At 36.5% G+C, this 20,977-nt stretch overlaps 1 protein-coding gene across 1 annotated transcript; it reads left to right on the top strand.

Annotated features, from left to right (window-relative positions):
- On the top strand, window positions 1-20,694 carry LOC109183836 (protein transport protein Sec24-like At4g32640). Its single transcript, XM_019333893.1, has 25 exons — window positions 1-294; window positions 497-1,400; window positions 2,175-2,393; window positions 2,909-2,983; window positions 3,115-3,213; window positions 4,394-4,505; window positions 4,851-4,978; window positions 6,157-6,276; window positions 7,874-7,954; window positions 8,361-8,438; window positions 8,699-8,791; window positions 8,979-9,033; window positions 11,077-11,153; window positions 12,332-12,403; window positions 12,539-12,622; window positions 12,813-12,932; window positions 13,184-13,252; window positions 16,269-16,346; window positions 16,541-16,679; window positions 18,065-18,229; window positions 18,681-18,826; window positions 18,906-19,085; window positions 19,410-19,498; window positions 19,595-19,626; window positions 20,304-20,694. The coding sequence occupies exons 2-25, from the start codon at window positions 561-563 to the stop codon at window positions 20,408-20,410; spliced, it is 3,258 nt and encodes a 1,085-aa protein (XP_019189438.1). The 5' UTR covers window positions 1-294; window positions 497-560; the 3' UTR covers window positions 20,411-20,694.
- The last annotated feature ends 283 nt before the right edge of the window (window positions 20,695-20,977 follow it).

Genomic DNA, 20,977 nt, shown 5'->3' with positions numbered 1-20,977 from the left:
GCAAAACTCTCATTTTTCATTATTTAATTAAAATTACATCTCCTGCGTAAACCCCTCCGTCAAAAGGCACAAATCTTTCCTTGTATCATCACCCCTTCGCTGTTCGCGTTACGTTTGCCTTCAGATCTTCAGGCATAACCTCCCTCTCGTAACCTCTGATTTGGTGAATTGGCGATTAGGGTTTTAGTCGATCTAATCTTCTATTGAAGTTTGGCTTTTTCAGATCGAAATCCGCCGGATCACTGGACCCCGGTCGGAATTCATTTCTCACGGTATTGAATTACCGCATTCCAGGTAGGTTCCTTTCATCACATCCATGGCTACTTCTGTTTTAATGTGTGTTTGTGTATATCTGTTTTTAATTTGAGATAGAATTGAAATTGTTTAGAATTGTGTAATCTACGCATTTTCAGTTATCTATATCAAGTGTTTGCATTTGCATGTGCATTTCTTGAATACTGCTGTTGTTTTTAATTTTTTGGAGTTTGGTGTGTAGGATTTTGAATGATCTGAGCTACGGAGATCTAGGTGTTTAATTTGGTTTTTGATCGTTGAGAGTTATGGCAGCTCCAGGTGGAATGAGACCGGGGAATGCACCCCCGAATTATAATCCCAACTCACTTGCTGATAATATGCAAAACCTTCAAATCAATAGACCTAATCAGCCCCATTCAAATCCCACCAGTGTGCCAAGGCCTAGCTCAGGTTTTGGTCAGCAGCCTCCCCATAGCTCACCGTTTGGACAACAGCCACCCCCTTTTGCTGCTGGTCCTCCTGTGGGCCGTCCGGGCCCACCCCCACCTGGTGTATTACCAAGGGGTATGACTCCTCCAGGTGTTGTGCCACAAAATGCATTGCCTCCTAATGCGGCTATTAGACCAACAGGTCCTCCTATGGGTCAGACTCCTCCACCTTTTGCAGCTAGACCTCCACCCGGTTCGCTGCCTTCTTCTATTGGTGGTCCTTCTTTTCCTCCACCTCCTGGCACTTTGCCTTCATCAACTCCAGGTCCTCAACAGGGCCCTTTTATGGCCTCCCCATTTGCATCAGGTTCTATTGCACCACCATCAAACATGCCAACTGCAAGTAGTAATGGGCCACCCATGCTTGGGTCAGGGCCAATGCAGAGTGGACCACGATTTCCTCCTGCAGCCGGCATGGTGCGGCCACCCGTTGGAGCTCCACCATCAGCTATGGTGTCGTCTGGAACTCCTTCCCAGTTTCCAAGCATGCGGTCTCCCTTTGGAAGTCCACCTCCCACAGCACCAGTTACATCACAACCCCCAATTCCATTTTCAGCACCGCCTCCTTCAGTTCCCTCACCATTTTCAGCACCGGTTCAAGGCACAACTCCACCGTCACCCTACAGCATGCACACATTGCAAACACAATCCCATCAGGTGATGTTTAAGCTTTATTCAACAATTTACTATCACATTTTGGATCTAGAATTCAGTAAAGTGTGCAGGTGGGAAGTTCAGGAAATGCATGTTTTTAAATTTTAATGAAGCTTTTACGGTTTGAAATTATTCCTAATGTTGGTAATGTTCTAACAATTAATAGTTGTTCACAAAGCAAAGGAAATATGCTGATATAAATATATTCTTATAGGTCTATATATAATTAGACTTTATGGGTCAGGAGTAGATCAAGCTTTACATGCTCCTTTATTACCTGATAGATAAAATAAATTTTGTTGTATAATAATAAGATTTGATGGCACCAATTACAAAATAAACATTATGTAACTTAAAATTGAAAATTTGAGTATTGTGGGTGTCATTATGCATACTATGAGTAAAGCCCACTGTCTTGCACCGAAGAAAACAAAAAGGACTATTCTGTACCATATATAACCAGATGGCTTATTTTCTTGTAAACATTTTCAATACTTTCATGTGCTATCATGACTCATTCCTTTTTTTTTTTTTTTTTTGGTTCATCTGATGGGGAATGGGAGTGGTGGATTTGAACACATACCTGGAAAGCAGTGTAGCTTACCACCTGAACTTCCGTACCCGAAGTCTTGCCTAAATGCCTTAGTCTCTAAATAGATACTGAAGAAAAAAGGTTTTCTTAAGTAAAATTGAATTAAAAAGATTTGAGGGTTGGGCATGCTTATATTTCTGCATTTATGTTGAGCAAACTTTCTGAATTAAGAATTTAATTAATAGGTGGCTCCACCTGGTTCCATGCAACCTCCAAGGATGTATGGAATTCCGCCTCCACTTCAAAGTCAATCAGTGGCTTCTATTGCACCTCCTCTAAGTCACACTGGTGCGTCTGTGACGGGACCGTCAAAAATTGATCCCAACCAAATTCCGCGGCCAATTCCAGGTTCTGCTGTGATTCTCCATGAAACTCGTCAAGACAACCAAGCCAACCCCCCTCCGGTAATTTGTTTTCACTATCATACTTAATATATTTATAGTTGAGTAGTTACTTATTTGGATGTTGACCACAGAAGGAAAGGAATTGCTCCCTCTATACTGTTATATGTATCACCTTTTTCAGGACTCATAAACATTCTAGACACCTGACATTTCTATTCCTGGAAACACTTTTATCTTGCTTTTCTGGTCTAGCTATCTTACACCCACCCACCCACCCCCTCCCTCTCTCCAAAACTTCATATACATTTTTATGATCAAATTTACATGACCTAATTTTAGAAGATATGCTTGAAGGGCATTTTTAAATAGTTCTTTTGGTTGATCTATCAAAGTATCAATATTGTACTCCATACCCAGTGAAATTTTGCCACATAATTTGGGACAGTTTTGATTAGTTATTACTAATTTTGCCACATAATGCTGCAGCCTTTTCTGAGAGATATTTCTCTTTAGTTGTAAATGTTCTTGTAGGGACTTATATATGTTACACTGATTCGTATTCTTTTCTTTTGAAGCCTGCTACAAGTGACTACATTGTGAGGGATACTGGAAATTGCAGTCCACGCTACATGAGGTGTACTATTAATCAGGTAACTAATGTTTCTGTATTTATGCATGAGCTTTTTTGTTTTGTCAGCAAAATTGGTGCTTATGCATACTATACTAATTTAATTGTGAGAAATAATTCTAATATGCATTTTCTATGGTGCTTGTGCTGCAGATTCCATGTACTTTTGATCTTTTGACAACATCTGCGATGCAGTTGGCTCTGTTAGTCCAGCCCTTGGCTCTTCCGCATCCCTCTGAAGAGCCGATTCAAGTAATCCTTTCCTCCACCCAAAAATAAACCTTTCTCACAGACACACAGATTTCCCCCTTCACTTTGGAACTAAGAACCATTAATTTAACCTACCAGCTACAACTAAAGCCTCAAGCATTGACTTAATTATTGCCAGAAATAACGATTTACTTTGCATGGCTGCAGTAACTATTCTAAGACAAACCAATTTGTTTTCAGAATTTGTTTATGATATCTTCTAGTGCTAATTTTAATATTTACTTGTGTGACGGTGCTTCTAACTTCAGTTTTCTTTCTTGCCTTTATTCCTTCAGATTTGAATCTACCTTCTGTAGTAATTTGGGTTTGCTATATGTTAATTGCGATTTATCCTTTACAAAATCAATGTGTTTGACCAAATGAAGAAAATGGCAATAATGTGAGCCGTACTTTTATTTTTTGGACCAGTGATGATAAGAAGACTGATTTATAAGCTCTGGAATTTATTTCATCTTAAATTGAGGGTCTTGGTTCCCCTATCCAAATAATGCCACTTACCAAAAAGGAGCATTTACGTTTCATTTATTAAAAGAATTTAGTACTTCAGCAATAGTTTAATATAACCTCTGTCCTATATGTCCTTTGAGTGTCAATGTTACTAACTAAAGACTAAAATTTGCTACTGCCTGTATAAATTTTGTTAATTTGTCCACTTATTGATAAAAAAATCCATGTAAAAGACCTAAACCTAAATGAAGTTGAACTTCTTAGAATTTCAGGAACACACTGATAACCTAAGAAACTACAAAACCTTTAGAAAATTTGAAGCAAACATTTAGTAAGATGGTGCTAGAGTTTTGCTTGACTTTCATGAAGAATATGACAAGTTAATTTGGGCACAGCAGATCATATGTCCAACCTATGTTTACACTTAATGATTCTTATCATGAGTTGTGGCATTGCATATTCTTCTACATAGCATTAAGTGGTGTAGATTTTTCAACATTATACATTTATACATATACCTCTGCCATGTAATCAGCACAACTTTTTATCTGTTCTCCAATTTATTTGATTGTGAATGGATGGTTCACTATTCCACACCTTCTTGCCATTCAAAGGAAATAGTAACTTGTAACCTTGTTTTTTTTTGTTTGTTTATTTATTTATTTTATTTTTTTCCTTTTTTATATTTTCTGTGACACAGTCTGCTATTTCATAGGTTATTGATTTTGGAGAAAGTGGTCCTGTTAGGTGCTCTCGTTGCAAGGGCTACATAAACCCTTTCATGAAGTTTATTGATCAGGGAAGGCGTTTCATCTGCAACTTGTGTGGTATGTATCATTTGCATTACTGAACTTGACTTTAAGTTAGATATGTACATTCCTTTTGATCCGACAGTTCTACTATATTGGTAGCATGGTTTTTTTATTTATTTTTTATTATTATTTGTTTAATTATTTTAGTAAGTACTACATAGTAATGCCATAGTATTGTTGTGCAACAGACCAAGGTGCTAAAGTTTTTTATGGTGAAAAATTGTTGTGGTGATTAGCTTTAGTGCAACATCTTTATGTGTGCACCACTGATTGCATCCTCTTGTAGTTCATTTCTGTTGGCATATGAAATAAGGAGAAAATGCAATTGTCAAATCTTTGTTTCATGTCACCACACTGCAGGATATACGGATGAGACTCCTCGAGACTATCATTGCAACTTAGGTCCTGATGGCAGGCGTAGAGATGCTGATGAAAGGCCAGAGCTATGCCGAGGAACTGTGGAATTCATTGCTTCCAAGGAATACATGGTGAGTAACATATAGGTACACTTTGACATGGATTTGGCTTGACTATTTGACTATTTGAATGCATAATACCAGCAGGGATATGAAATTTGAAATTAGCCAGCCACATCACATTTTTGAGTGGTTATCATAAGATAATTACATATTGAATAGATCTAGGTTTGTATGCTAAACCTTTTGACTTTAAGTTTTGCAATTTCAATCTTTATTGATTTTTTTGGGGAATCTCACCATATGACAGTGCCTCTATTCATCCTTAAAAGTCCGAGTTTCAGATATGCATGAACTGCTTCTTTTGGTGCATGGATATGTCATGTATAAGTCTATATATTCTTCAGTACTTTTTGGGTGTTTTTTAGGTTTTGAGCAAAACCTCTTCAGATTCATATAATTTTAAGGCTATGGAACTAAGTTTTACTTCTCCTGTTGTTATATTGGATTTATCATCAGAGAAACTGAAAGGGGACAGGGGATAGGGGCAGTGTGGCATAACATTTTGTTTTTTTGTGTGCGCGTTTTTTAAAAATATTTTTTCCTCTGCGTTTACATTCAATTATGTAGTGCTATAAGCCAACCAGCTTATATGTCCCTCACTTTAACTTCAACCTCACTCCTCGTCTTGACCGAATGTCATATTTGCCATCTCACCTATTCCCTTATGAACAAGTGAACAACATATGAAGCCAAACATGTTTATTTTTTTAGTTCTATATTTTTATTTATTTATTTTATTTTATTGACCTCTTGGCAACCCTTAAGGCCTAAACATACACAGAAGAAAAGCATTACTAAATGGCCCATAATTTCAAATTGCAGCTTCCTGTATGCTGGTAGATATGAGCTGCAATATTTGTGGGGACTTGGTACTTCTGATTCTTGACTGTGATTATGATAACTCTAACTTTAGTTGTTATTCTCTGACAAATGATGTCCTTCACAGCACATGAGGAATTTCTTGGCGACTGTTTGATCTGTTCCATAAATGTTGAAATGAATTATACATTCACATTAATTTTCCTTTTGAAGAATGGAGATACATTTAGCTGATATTTTCTTCGCATCTAGAGTTGCTGAAAATGGCTCTCAATGAATTCCTTGTTTGTGTTTGCCTTTTATATAACTTTGGTTTCATTGCCTAGATGTGAACAGACAAATTTTTAAAGAAGTCTTTCTTATTTCAGGTCAGAGATCCAATGCCTGCTGTATATTTTTTCCTTATTGATGTATCCATGAATGCAATACAGACAGGTGCAACTGCAGCTGCTTGCAGTGCAATCAGCCAAGTCATCTCTGATCTTCCTGTAAGTCTGTTGGATTTTGTGCACAGATGATCTGACCTCTATTTCTTTTCTTTTATTTAGAGACAAGGACTAGAAATTAGTTATATTAAGTAGTGTGCTAGAGTTATCATGAAAACAAAATTCCAAAATTCATTTCATACTTGAACACTCAAAATTTCTGCTAGTTTCGTGTAGGAACTAGGGGGAGATGATATAAACAAATTATAGTTTCCATTTCTCCTTTAACATGATAAAGAAGGTAATTTTGTGCCGGATTTAGAGACATTTGATTTCTATGAGTTGGGGACTTCAGGTTTGCCTTTTACTTTAGTGCTGAGTTCAGTGGGATGTTTTTGGCTGATTTGTGTAAGGGTGTGCTGCTTACAGTTGTGCCTCCTCTTCATGTTCTTTGCAAATAGGGGAGCTAGGGTGAGGGTTTGAGGTTGCTAGTAGCAAGAGCACTTCATAGAAGAATACAAATTGTGTTAGTGCAATTTGGTTTTGTGTAAAAGACTATAGGTGGAACTTCTGCATACTGGGTTGGCCTGAACTTTCAGTATTGGAACTACCTGAGATGTTTATTAATGTCTTGGATGCTGGGCAGAGATTGGATTAATCTGTTAGGACTTCATTGTAAATGAAAACCCTTGTCCACACAAGCTTTTTAAAGCATATCTTAAGTAATCATGATGAGATGAAGACTCTTGATGATCATTAAATTACCATGACTCTTTAATTATGAAAAGTGTCTTCCTTTTCCTGGTTGGTAAAGAATTTTCACATAACAGTGCTTCCAAATTCTCATCTAGCGCTATCTGGAAAAATAAAACCTCAATAAAGGCCTACTTTTTCTGTTATGGTCTTCCTAATGATGTTTTCTTGGGAAGTTAATTCATTTCCTGACATTTGGAGTTCGTACCTTCATGAAAAACTTACCTTTCTTGGCATCATGGCTTGAGTGCATGTGTTCTGAGAGTCATGGGTCAAAGCAAATCTGAGTAATTGAGAATAGGTCACCTTAATCGCTTATTAGGTTCAAGGAGGGGTACCTATTCTTCTCCAATTACAGGTACCCCTCCTAACCTAAGGATAGGACTGCTTAAAGGTTTATTTGGTTGATCCAATATGAGATTGAAAAGCAAAAAAGTATTGGGGTGCTTAAGGGGTTATTTGACTTATTTCGTTCTGGGAGGGAATGGAAATAGAAATGATGGTTAGATATTCATCTTCTGATGGAGGTCCATCTCCAACTTCTTCTGTTGGTTGGTTCAATATAAGAATGAGAAACAAAATAGATACCTTTCCTCATTATGCTCAATGTTGGAAGGGCACAAAGATGTGACCTGGAGGGTAGGGAACTCCTTGCTAAGGGTAATTACTTATTATATTCCTCTTATCATCCCAAAAAAATATATGATGGGTTCTGGTCTAGGTGAATTTTGCTCTTCCATTGGGGGTTGTATTTAATGGTACCCATGGTTCTTTTAATATATTTTTTCTAATGCATATTCCATATTCCTTGGTCTCTCTCTCTCTTTCTTCACAGCTATTTTGCAAAGTTTTGGTCAACTATATAATTGTTGATAACACAATGGGACTCTCTTTAATTTTGTTGCAGGAAGGTCCTCGAACTTTTGTTGGCATTGCTACATTTGACTCAACCATTCACTTTTACAATCTAAAGCGTGCATTGCAGCAGGTTTGTTTCATTGAATTGAGTTTTAGCTGTGTGGATTTTGGTTCTCACTGTAAATGTTGCATTGTTGAATTCTCACATTCTGCCCTTGTTGTGTTCGTCTCAGCATTTGCTGACAATGGTCAACACTCTATTTTTAGTTAGGTGAATGATGGAATGTGAGAATGCTTAATACAATTTATATATTGGATCTGATGATGCTGAGTTGGATTTTGCATTGTACTTTGTTTGGCACTTTGCTGTTTCTAATTTGATTTAACTATTATCTATTTTTTAGTGTTTCCTATACATGAATAATAACAGAATTTGGGAAATATGTTATCTTTCATAAGGAGATGACCCTATTATTGCAGCATGAAATAATATTGATTTTTTGGGGAATGCGTATGATTCTTGAACTATCTTGCAGCCACTGATGCTTATAGTCCCTGACGTGCAAGACGTCTACACTCCCCTTCAAACTGATGTTATTGTTCAACTCTCTGAGGTCCGCTCTGCAAAATGTTCTCTATTATCTTTTCCTTCATTTTTATTATTGCTATCATAATCATCATAATATTATTGTTGTTGTTATTGTTGTTAATGTTATCATCATCATAATCTAAAAGCATATCTTATTACTCCGTATTATTATTGTTGTTGTTACTACCGCTACTACTGTTTTTATTGTTAGTGTCATCATCTAATTGATTCAGTAAAATCTAATAATTTTTATTTTTTTATTTTATTTTATTTCTGTGTTCTCAGTGCCGCCAACATCTGGATCTTCTCCTGGAGAACATCCCTACAATGTTTCAAAACAACAGGACTGCCGATTCATCTTTTGGTGCTGCAATCAAGGCATGTATATTTTCTAGCTATTTTATGGTCAATTAATGATATGAGTTGGGAGGCCATTAGTTAAGCATGTTTCCCTAACTAATTGATTATACAAATCTTTGTTTGAACCATCTTGGAGTGTTGTGTATATTTCTTTGCCTTGTAAATAAAATTACTGATAAGGAGTAATTTTGTTGTGTTATATCAGGCTGCTTTCTTGGCAATGAAAAGTACTGGGGGTAAACTTCTTGTATTTCAATCAGGTATGCACCAAATCCATATGTGTAAGGGGATGTCTGTTGCAGGTTTTACTTAAAAGAATGATGACTTCTATCTCTTCATATTTTGTTTGCATGTATTAGTGTTGCCATCACTTTTGTTTTATTTTTGGAATTTGCTTGGGATGTGTTAACTAGAACAATTTGAATTGGTGCCTAGAGGCATTGCTTATCTCTCTCTCTGTTTTAACTACTACATTCTAGACCCTTCTTTTTGTATATTCTTATTTTCTCTGTTTTTACTAGGGAACCAATTTACATGGACCCATTTCTTCTTTAATGCATCCACTCTTTGCTTCACGAGAGAAGTGAAAAAAAGCTGGACCAGCAAGCAATTGCTCTCACTCACTGTTACTCAGCTTCTGGCTCTTTGTCCTTGTTGTTATATAGCCCTTTTGGGCCATATACCTTTAAAAAAAACTTTTTATGTCAGCATTTTTGAAAGCCGGTGTAACTATTTCTGTTTTAGGGTCCGTTTGGAAAGCAGGAAAATGACTTCTGGAAAATGAGTCATTTTCCCGAAAACATTTTCCTTTCCGGTGTTTGGTTGCACATCAGAAAATTGTCTTTGTGTGTTTGGTTCATTTTCCAGAAAATGAACAGAATTATATACTTTAACATTAAAACATTACAATTCACAAACAAAATAAGGGAAAAATTCATAAACAAAATTCACAAACCAAAGATCTGGTAGAAAGTTTCACTTTGGCTCTAACTAAACTGCTTCCCTAATGGATGATCCAGTTAGACGCCTGACCTAATTGCGTAATCCATTTATTTCTTCTGGATTACGAGCTCACTCTCACAGCTTCTTAGCCCAACAATGGTGGCAGTGCCGAGCTTTGGACTCCGCCGTCTACCTTCACGGCCATGGCTACACAGCCTCTGTTCCACGAGAAGACCCAGCTCCTTCTCCACGTTCTATCTCGATACTTTCTTCTCTTTCCTCCGTCGAAGACACACTCCGTTGAACACAACAGCCGCGAAGAAGGGATTTTGGCAGAGATTGGAGTATGATTTGGTGCCCCGATTTTGTATTTGATGTTGTAGATTTGGGCATTTCTTGAAAGAATTGCAGCGGAGAAGCAATTGCAACATGGGGAAATTAGGGGGTGGAATTGCAGTGGAGAAGGCAGGCGAAGGTGGTGAATAGGCGGAGAACAAAGTCTGGAAAATGACTTCCCCCCCCCAAAAAAGGGAAGTCATTTTCCAGAAAAGAGAAGCTATTTTACATTGACTACAACTTATTTTACTTTGACTTCTATTTTCCTCCCTTAGCCAAACACTGGAAACCCGGAAAATGATTTCCAGAAGTTATTTTCCGGGTTTCCAAACACAGCTTTAGGAGCAAATTAAATTAATTTATCACCTTTCTTTATTAGTAATATGTAAAAATAGGGGTGGTTGATGGGCTGCAGAGTTGGGATACATTTTAATAACTGTATCCTACCAGATGTTGTCTCTGGCTTGGAACACAGAGAACAAGATTAACTGTTTTTATATCCTGCCTTGATATTTACTCAAACTTCTATTGAATGAAGAAATCATATCATGATTCTTTAAAGTTGTTTATCATTCTTCGTTTTTGCATTATTATCTTCTCATAGATGTACATCAATTGTTCTCTGGTACTTTTCAGTTGCTTGTATTATTTGTTAAGCAGTGGGAATGATATAAGACAGAATGATAGAATAGACTGTGAGAGTGAAAGAAACTAAGAAATAGCTTGAAACCCACTCTAGGAGTTGTACCTAGAAAATGATATATAGCTCTTCATTGAACCCAATCTTTGTTGTAGGTGCACAATTCATGTGTAACTTCCACTTGGACCAAGGATTTCTAAAAACTAATTATAACTTTAAATGTGGAGTACAAGTAAAAGGAGTTCTAGCAATGGAAAGCAACAAAAGAAAATTAATATTTCGAACATTTCCTATACTTTAGTAAAACTAACAAATTCTGTAGGAATGTTTTGATTATTTTGACATTCATAATCTGATGGATTATATGCTTTACCATGTTCTACAGTTTTGCCATCTATTGGCTTAGGAGCTCTTTCTGCTAGAGAAGCTGAAGGAAGGACCAATATATCTGCTGGGGAAAAGGTATTTTGTGTTGTTTTTACGTGTTTATCGTTGCAGCTCTTTCTACATGTTCCTTTTTCTCCCTTGGGTCCCGTGTTGACAATCCACTAATGGTTGTCTTTCGGTCCTTTTGCATATACTATTAGGGCAAATTTTTCTGTGGCCCATGAATACAATGTACATTTTTAATATACTAAAAGTACATTGTTGGTATATTTCAGTACTCAAATAAGGTACTTTCAAATAATGTACTTTTAGTATCTTTTTATTTATGGTCCACGCAACTGTGTGGACCATGATCCATGGAATAATGATTGTACTATTGGAGTATTGGCCTAATAAATAAACAGTTATCTTAAAGTGATCCAGTGATTAATTGTGGCCAATTTATCCACAACTAAGATGAAAATAATATTCTTTTTGCTTGCAATGGTCTCTATAGGCACTGTAGTTCTAATTTTAACATTTTCTTCTGTTTCTGTGACTATCCACTTATGGAGTATTATTTAATGGGCTTGAATTCCCAAGGAACAGAAAGTGAAAATCATAATACTTGCAATCATGCATGCTTGCCTAAAGAAAAAGAGGATGGGAGAAAATCAAATAATGCACACCTTCTGACAAAGCAAAGCAATGCACAATAGAAAATTCTTTGATTTCTGTTCATATCACTTATTAAAGACAACATGGGCAATGTTTGCAAGACTTGTATGTGGGTCTTGAACTACTTGATTAAACTTCAAAGCCTCATATGCTAATAACTAACACGGGCTGGCTAGACATGCTTCCAGACATTAGAGCATGGTCGCACGTACAGGATAAGAAGTGTATTACGGTATTACCCACAATGACAAAATGTTAGTGCAACTACTAAGTTTCTAAATCAACTCCATCAAAGTGAATCCTTTTGATGACTGTTGGATATTACAGTATTGATAACATATAGTTTCTACTTAAAATCTGCAAAATATGATCTTAATGTTTTGCTTCATTGTTGTACACTGCATTATATATCAAAGTACATGCAAAGCTTAATCAATTATGAATGCTTACACAGTAAATGACTGATGGGCTTAGTATATGGCATTTTAGTCTTGTTGATTCTTTTGCTTGCAAAAGTTGCAGAGCATTAACATCTACTTTTCTATTGAAGATTGAATATAGCTTGTGTAGAAGTGACTTCTGGTATTGGATTTCAGGAGACTCACAAGTTACTGCAACCAGCGGACAAAATTTTGAAAACTATGGCTATTGAGTTTGCTGAATATCAGGTGAGTTTCACAGTATTGCCTAATGGATATGAAGCTGTTATATGTTGGGAAAGGTTTGGTTCGACCATTATAGTTTCATGATGGACATTTTCTTAAGTCAATGTTTTGATTTATTTTACTTCAAATGTGTTTCAGGTCTGTGTTGATGTGTTTCTTACCACACAAACATATGTCGACATTGCTTCCATCTCTGTCATCCCAAGAACAACTGGTGGCCAGGCAAGTGCTTAGTTATTTGTCATGATAGCTTATGCTTTTTTATAAGGCCTCTGTATCCTTTCCCATTGTTGCAAAATTTTTAGCTTATTACTGGACATTTTTGTGTACTTGCTTATGCATTTTCAGCTTCAAATATTTCACTTCTTTTGTTGACATAAACTTAGGCCTAAAATCTTTTAGTTGTTGACAGGTGTATAATTATTACCCTTTCTCTGCTCTTTCTGACCCCGCCAAACTTTACAATGATCTTCGCTGGAATATTACACGGCCACAAGGATTTGAGGCTGTAATGCGTGTGAGATGCAGCCAGGTAAGTTCTTTATTTTTCTGAATTTTCCTTTGCCCAAAGAGTTTTTTATTTGTTGAATGTAAAATTGTTCCTCTATATATACATGTACAATGTAACTCAGAATGATGACATTACAACATTACTATCAGAATCAATATAAATGATTATATACATCTGCTTTCTTTGGTCTTCAACATCATGATTTTAGCAGATACATCTCTATTAAGTACATTCAAATACTAAACTTGTATTAAACATTACCATGTGGACAGGGACTCCAAGTCCAAGAGTATAATGGAAACTTTTGTAAACGCATTCCTACTGATGTTGATCTACCTGCGGTTTGTCTCTCTCTCTCTCTCTCTCTCTCTCTCTCTCTCTCTCTCTCTCTCTCTTTCTCTCTCTATGTGAGCACCACCCCCCAACACCTCACACCCCAAGTTAACAGAAATGAAATAAAAGAAAATTTTCATGCAGGATACTCTTATTTATTTATTGATGGTTAGTTAATGATCCTTAATTGCAATCTGGAATGTGATGACTTAGTGAATCAGTGTGTTCCAAGAAATATAAATGGTGCTCTCAGCTCTGAGCTTGCTTCATTACCATTACCAATTACTCATATTCACTTTCTCATTGTTTTTTGACTTCTACTGAGCTAAGGTTGGATGAAATAAGTGACAAGGATAAAGACTAAAACAGGATTAGGGTGGAGAGAACAGAATATTCTGGAACTTGAAGAGTGTTGAAATTGAGGGATTGAAAGGCCTGGCGGGTGAAGAATAACAACCACTCGCCAGTTAGGCGGAAGCACAATATGTGAGAAACCAAAGAAAAGAAGAATAGAAAGAGTATATTATAAAGAAAGATTATGTGAGAAACCAAAGAAAAGAAGAATAGAAAGTGTATATTATAATGAAAGATTACAATAGATGAATCTCTCTGTGTGTATCCTCTATACCTCTATAGACCTCTATATACTAAATTAACCCTAATAGGAATAGGAAACTAAGTCCACCCTACTAGGAGTTTCCTAATATTCAATAAAGGTTTCCTAATATTCAACACTCCCCCGCAAGCTAGAACATCTGGAAGTTCCAAGCTTGGATTAACATTACCAATGAAGATTAAAAGCAGCTAGAGGATGGATGGCTTCAAAAGAGATGGCACTATGTGTGACCCTTCCTTGGGAATGAAGATGAATGCACCAAGAACGGAGCTGGACACAATCCTTGGGAATAAAGATGAACACACCAAGGACGAAGCAGAACACGATCTTGGGAATGAACACACCAAGGATGGAGTTGAACAAGAACTTGGGAATGAACACATCAAGTACGAAGTTGAACATGATCCTCGGGAATGAAGATGACCAAGGATAGGGAATAACAGTGCTGGGTGGCTTCGGAGGGACAATGCTATACACAACCCTTGGGAATGAATGCACCTGGGGCGAAGCTTGTCACGAACAACCTTGGGAATGAAGGCACCAAGGGTGAAGATTAACACGAACACCACCACAACAACATAAGCACTCTAGGATTTGCCAACAAAGCCTTCATTGAGAGCAGTAGAGGCGAAAGGGAGCAAAGAATAGCAAAGGATGCAGTAGAGCCCATAGTAATGAACATAAACCCAAAGCAATGAGATGAAGATAACCAGGAAAACAAAGTAAAATAAGTAAAATAGAACCCTGAATGATTGTAGATAGTCAACTCCCCCTTACTTGAAACATGCGAAATAATCAAAGGCCCTTTATAGTAGTGTTGAAACTGAACACCCATGGGATAAGGCATACCGGAGATAAAGAAACAAACATGGTTATACCAAAATACAAACACACCTTGGGGAGAAGTTTGGCAACAAACCCAAAACTAAGCCTTCAAATTTCACTAAAAAGTCTAAAGAAGGGCAAAATCACAATCTGGAAAATCTCGCCGAAGGTAGTCTCACGCGCCAGCGCGTGACGACGGCGGCGGTGGAGGAAGGAGACCAAAATTTCCAGTTAAGGTCGCAAAAGGGAGAGGAATCCATTAGTGTAGGAGGTGAGATCACAAAATCACCGGAGAAGTGGAGATCTGGCTGGAAAAATGAAAGCTGGTCCGTCGGCAGTAGCGGCGCGTGTGGCGGCGAATGGTGATGGGTCTTCTGGCAGAGGCTTGCGACAAGGTTCCAAGGGGTCCTGTGGTGAAAGATTTGGAGAACAATCACCAGACACGTCGGAACAAGAAGAAGACAGTCGCGGTGCGTTGAACTCGGTGGCGGAAACAAAGGTTTATTTTAGAGTTTAGGCGGTTTATTTTCTCCACCCGCTAGTTAGGCAGAAGCACAATATGTGAGAAACCAAAGAAAAGAAGAATAGAAAGAGTATATTATAATGACAGATTACAATAGATGAATCTCTCTGTGTGTATCCTCTATACCTCTATAGACCTCTATATATACTAAACTATATACTAAATTAACCCTAATAGGAATAAGAAACTAAATCCATCCTACTCACCATGTTGAATAATGAAAAGATTCATTGTATTGTAATCTTTTATTATAATATACTCTTTCTATTCTTCTTTTCTTTGGCTTCTCACATATTGTGCTTCCGCCTAACTTGCGGGTGGTTGTTATTCTCCACCGCCAGGCCTTTCAATCCCTCAATTTCAACAAAGAGATTGAAAGGCAACATCAGCTCCAATAGCAAAAATAAGGAATAGTAGAAAATATGTAGCATGGGAAGGAAATTGCTTATGTATATTACTATTGATCTGGCGTCCAAACTTGGGTGGATTGTAGATGATGCATCATTTTTGATTTGGCCAGACCTGGAAAAAAATTAGACTTGAATTGGTCTGTCTTAGTTCGGCCAATGACATTTAAAAGAACGTGTTCTATGATGAAAATGTAAGCCAATTATAGGAAGGACAAGAGAGAGTTAAAAGAGGTAGGAAGACCTGTCTCTAGCCCTTGTTAGTGAGCCTGGCAAGCAGAAAATTGGTTATGTTGTAAATGCCTTGCAGTTAGTATTTTTATTAGGTCTTGATAAAATGGATGGTCTATTTTTACTAAATTTTGGACATTGTGATGTAGCAAGGAGATAAAACCCTTAGCAACATAACTGTCTTTGCTGTTGTATGATGCAGTATCCAGAAACTATTTTGGCTCATCTTTGATGGATGACAGCTATCTTTGCATCATTTATCGCTTTCTGGCTATACTGAAATCATTCCTTTTCTGTTGATGATATAAAATTCCTTTCCAATTGCATATGTAGCATTTGGGCTGTATGCCTGTATGTGTTTTCTGTTGTATGTGCCTGACTTTTTTAAGCTTCACTTTTTGATAAAAGCTTCCTGTGTTCAGGTTGACTGTGACAAGACAATTATGGTAACCTTGAAACATGATGAGAAATTGCAAGATGGTTCTGAATGTGCTTTTCAGGTACACTGTCACTGTATCTCTCTCTCTCTCTCTCTCTCTCTCTTTATTTTATATTTTATATATTTTTTTTATTCAGATGCCATATCTTTGACTAAGTTTCATTGTGGAGTGTTATCTTTTTGGCATTTAAAAAATTCATTTGTTAGCAAATATAGCTGGCTTGGGTGTTTTAAATTCTGTTTCATGATGTCCAGTGTGCTCTTCTTTACACTACTATTGATGGGCAAAGAAGAATACGCGTTTCCACATTGTCTCTACCATGCACCACTATGCTGAGTAACCTGTTCCGGTCAGCTGACTTAGATACCCAGTTTGCTTGTATCTTGAAACAAGGTAAATCTGTCAATATTACTAGTTTTTGTAAAATTATATTGTGTATCAGTAGCTACTTCCCCTATCCCCCACCCTGTCCTAAAACAACAATAGATTGCTTTTTTTAATGTATGTATTTTGTGTGTGTATTTATTGACTAGAATGTTGTTTGCATTATGATCTATTAATGCCTGTCTTGGTTAATGAGCTGTTTATTATAAACTTGGGTTAGCTTGTTTTGGAGATAAGTACCAGCTTTTTAGATGGAAATTTGTGGACGTCAGTTGATCTTATTAATGAGTTAATAGGTAGCATTTTTACTTAAAGAAAGTATGCATAAAAGATTTTGTTATTTCAAAGGCTAATAATCTGTGTTGATGAAATGTTAATCGGATTGATCATATATCACACCTACCTTTAGTAAATGTGGACGTTGGAATATTCTATGCACTTGTTTGGTTCACAAAAAATGTGAGATTCTCAAGGTAATGTGTGTTTTTCAGGAATAATTTCCAAGTTCTTTTTTTCTTTTATCACATTTCTTGGGAATCTTATTACCCCCAAAGTTTTAAGTGATGTGAGATTCACAGAGTCATGTGATATAACTTGAACCAAACGCCCCCTAAGATCAAACCCCATTTACTGTCATCCTTTAGTCTTGAGATTTTTTTTTTCTTTTCTTTTCTTTTGCTTCTTCCAGAGACGAGCACAAATAAAAAGCAAAATAACTAGGAAAGTATGACACCTCATTTGAAAATTTTAAGAGTCAACAGTGTCTCTCTTGGGTCGGAAGATCCATTATTTTAAAGCTGCTGTAATAGTAGAACATTGTAGATTAAGGGTACATCCTCATAACCCAAAAATACGGAGTATTTGTAAGCATAACCAAATTTTTTAAAAAGAAAACTAGGCTCACAATTAAGGATTTAAGGTATGAGCATCTGCTTAGTGAAGAAATATCAGTATAGGTTTACTGAAGGTACTCATACGTGGACTTGGTTCAGGATGTTTACTGATTACATAAAATTTCTTGGATGAATGCTTTAAGATGATTAGTGATCATAAGAAAACTAGATAACATGAAATGACATTTATCTAACTTGTGGAGAGTATAATTCAGAAACATAATGTTACATGTGGTTAAACCATAATTGTATTTCATCTGTCCAAATGGATTGTACATTTGATTATTAACAAAAAAAATTGATGTTGGTTTGTCAAAATTTTCTCATGTTCTTATGGGGTAACATGTCTCCCTGTTCTTCTCAGTTTAAGCCATTTTTAAAACTCAGTAACTTTAGTCATTAGTTCTGAATAGCCTCCTGCCTTGATGTGATCTTTAAGTTTCAGTTTTATTTTTGCATTGATATTCATCATGTTTCTTTTGTGATCTTTTACTTGTGCAGCGGCTAATGAAGTTCCTATCGCACCACTGTCACAAATCCGTGAACAAGTAACTACCCAGTGTATCAACATTCTGTATTCCTATCGCAAATACTGTGCTACCGTGTCATCGTCTGGGCAACTTATTCTTCCTGAGGCACTAAAACTGTTGCCTTTATATACTCTTGGTGCGTATTATATTTCTTGCAAATATGTGAATGATTTACATATACTGGAAATCTTGTTTTTGTATTTGACATTTCAATTGTGCCTATTGGGAGGATTTAGATGAATAGAAGTTAATTCATTCTGCATCCTAGAAAGATCTAAAATATCCCACCAGGAGCCAATGAATATGAAACTTTATTCATCAAAAGAAGGAAAAAAACGAGCTGAACTATCACTCACCTTATAGGAGGGTGCCGGCCATTAGTATAATCTTTATTGGGAAGAAATATGCACTTGTGAAACTGCGTTGCATTTCAGGCGTTGTGCTAGATATTTAGGATCTTAAGCATATGTGAGGCGATGCCAATGGGGTTTCTTTAATTACATAATGTGCTTCTTGCTAGATGCCATTAAAAGAATTTTTTATAGTATCAATCTATGAATGGATAACCAAAATCTGTATCTTTTCAGCTTTGGTGAAAAGTATTGGATTGAGAACTGATGGTCGTATAGACGATAGATCATTTTGGATCAATTATGTCTCTCCTCTCTCTGCTCCACTTGCAATTCCATTTGTGTCTCCTAGAATGATAGCCATTCATGAGCTCAACTCGAAGGTACAAATTATAGAAATGTAATGTTGTGTTACTTTTCTTTTAAGGTGATCTCTTATATGTACTGTCTTTGAATTGGCAGGAGGCTGATGGGCCTCTTATTCCACCTTCTATCCCACTTTCCAGTGAGCATATCAGTGACTCTGGGATATATCTTCTTGAGAATGGTGAGGATTGTTTAATTTATGTTGGGAGCTCTGCGGATCCTGATATCATGCGCCAATTGTTAGGCATTTCTTCTGTTGAAGAAATTCCTGCTCAGGTAAATTTCCATGTTTTAGTTGGGTTCTGCAATTATTGTGAGCAGATATAACATAAGCCGGAAAAAAAAACACTTCAAGAAGAACAATACCATATTTTGGTGCCTTTTCGTATGTGTTGAAGTATATCAATGAATTCATGATCTGGTAGATGCTTTGATCAGGAGAATAGAATGGCTGCTAATGTAAATGGTTGTCAATAACATTCTTCTCATCTTCTGTGTAGTTAATAGTATCATCCTGCCCATCCCAAAAAATAAGGAAATTTATTTCATCTGCCTGTGTGACTTGGACACATCTCACAATATTTTCTCCTTGCTTAACAGTTTGTGCTGCAACAACATGACAATCCGTTGTCAAAGAAGCTTAATGAAATCATTAATGACATTAGGCGCCTAAGGTGTAACTACCTTCGGTAGGATGTCCTTTCCCTATCACCTCTCCCTCTTGCCTAGGGTATATGGAATCTCTCTAATATGGTCCTTTTTTTTTGGTTTTGTTTGTTTGGCAGCTTGAAATTATGCAAAAAAGGAGATTCATCAGGTTTGTGATACTCAACTCTACCTTGTTTTACCTCATCATCCAATGCATCCTTGCCACATGTGCACACCGCCATAGACCCACATACATTTTTTAAAAAAATACAGGATTTTGGAATAGAGAGTATCTATTTAGACATTGAAGTAGTGGTAATGATTATGCAGTAATAGAGAGGAAATTGGAAAAAATCTCAATATGATAAATTTTATCTCTATTTTACATGCAAAGAAAATAGAGATAAAATTTGCATGGGAAGAAATACATAAATAAATAATGCATAGGCTCTTGCTTTGACTAAAAGGCCCTAGTTCTGAGAAAATTCGTAAATATTAGCCACCTTGTGCTGAACCTGCTGCATGCAATTCTTGCAATGACTATGCGGCTCTAGTTCTGCTTGGAATGTTGTAGGTATTAGCCACCTTTAAGACGTTTGTTTGTGAAGGGTTATAATGTTCTTTATATTCTGGAATGTTGCTCATGTCTGCCGGTTAGCATCTAATTCCTGAATTTGACAAGAAAGATTTTGTTCTTTAGTGCATTTCTTTCTTTAAAATCATTGTTTTACTTACATATCTCTTCCTCACTACTTTCTCTGTCAAACAATGAGGATTTGTTCAAGAATAAAGTTGTGGAGATTCTCTTTATGCATTTTGACCATGTAGTATTTATTTTTCTTTCAGGAATGTTATTTTTCTCGTACATGGTGGAAGACAAGACTCCAGCTGGACTTTCATATGTCGAGTTCCTGATACATATTCATCGGCAAATTCAAAGTAAAATGGCTTGAAAATCAGTCTAGATCCCCATGGTGAGGGGGCACTGTTGGATTCAAATTATGGATAGATGGACCTATGAGTGACCAAAGTCATTTTTATTTTTGTTTTAGGCCGGCACATTTTTGTCATGAGACTGTAAAACTAGATTTTGTTTTCTGATAGGCAAATATAAAATTGAAATGTATAAACAAATTGCTTAGTTTACATCAATTGCATGGTACAAACAATTTATGAGGCTCTAATGGATTGGTCTTCAGTGCTTTGACATTGAGAGTTGGTCTTAAAACTGCCTATATGGATCATTACAATTATCTCAATTTAGCCTTATTGTAGCCTATAATAGTGTTTTAGTGATTGGATATTGCTAAACTTTTTTGATAGACAAGTATATGATTGAAATCTTTCTTTATCTCTATAATATGTTGTAAGGATTTCTGTAGAATAATGGGTTTAAGTTGGGAGGAGTTGAAATTGATTATGGTAGAAGAAGAATAGGAGGAGAGAATTTGGGGAGAAGGTTTTTATTCATGAAATTCTTCCTTACAAGCGCAGCTGGTGGACAAGTGTTTGGGGTTCAT

The sequence above is a fragment of the Ipomoea nil genome, unplaced genomic scaffold (genome assembly GCF_001879475.1).
Source record: "Ipomoea nil cultivar Tokyo-kokei standard unplaced genomic scaffold, Asagao_1.1 scaffold1179, whole genome shotgun sequence".
NCBI lineage: Eukaryota > Viridiplantae > Streptophyta > Magnoliopsida > Solanales > Convolvulaceae > Ipomoea > Ipomoea nil.
Note: the sequence above shows the minus strand (reverse complement) of the source record. Positions and strands in the feature narration are given on the sequence as shown.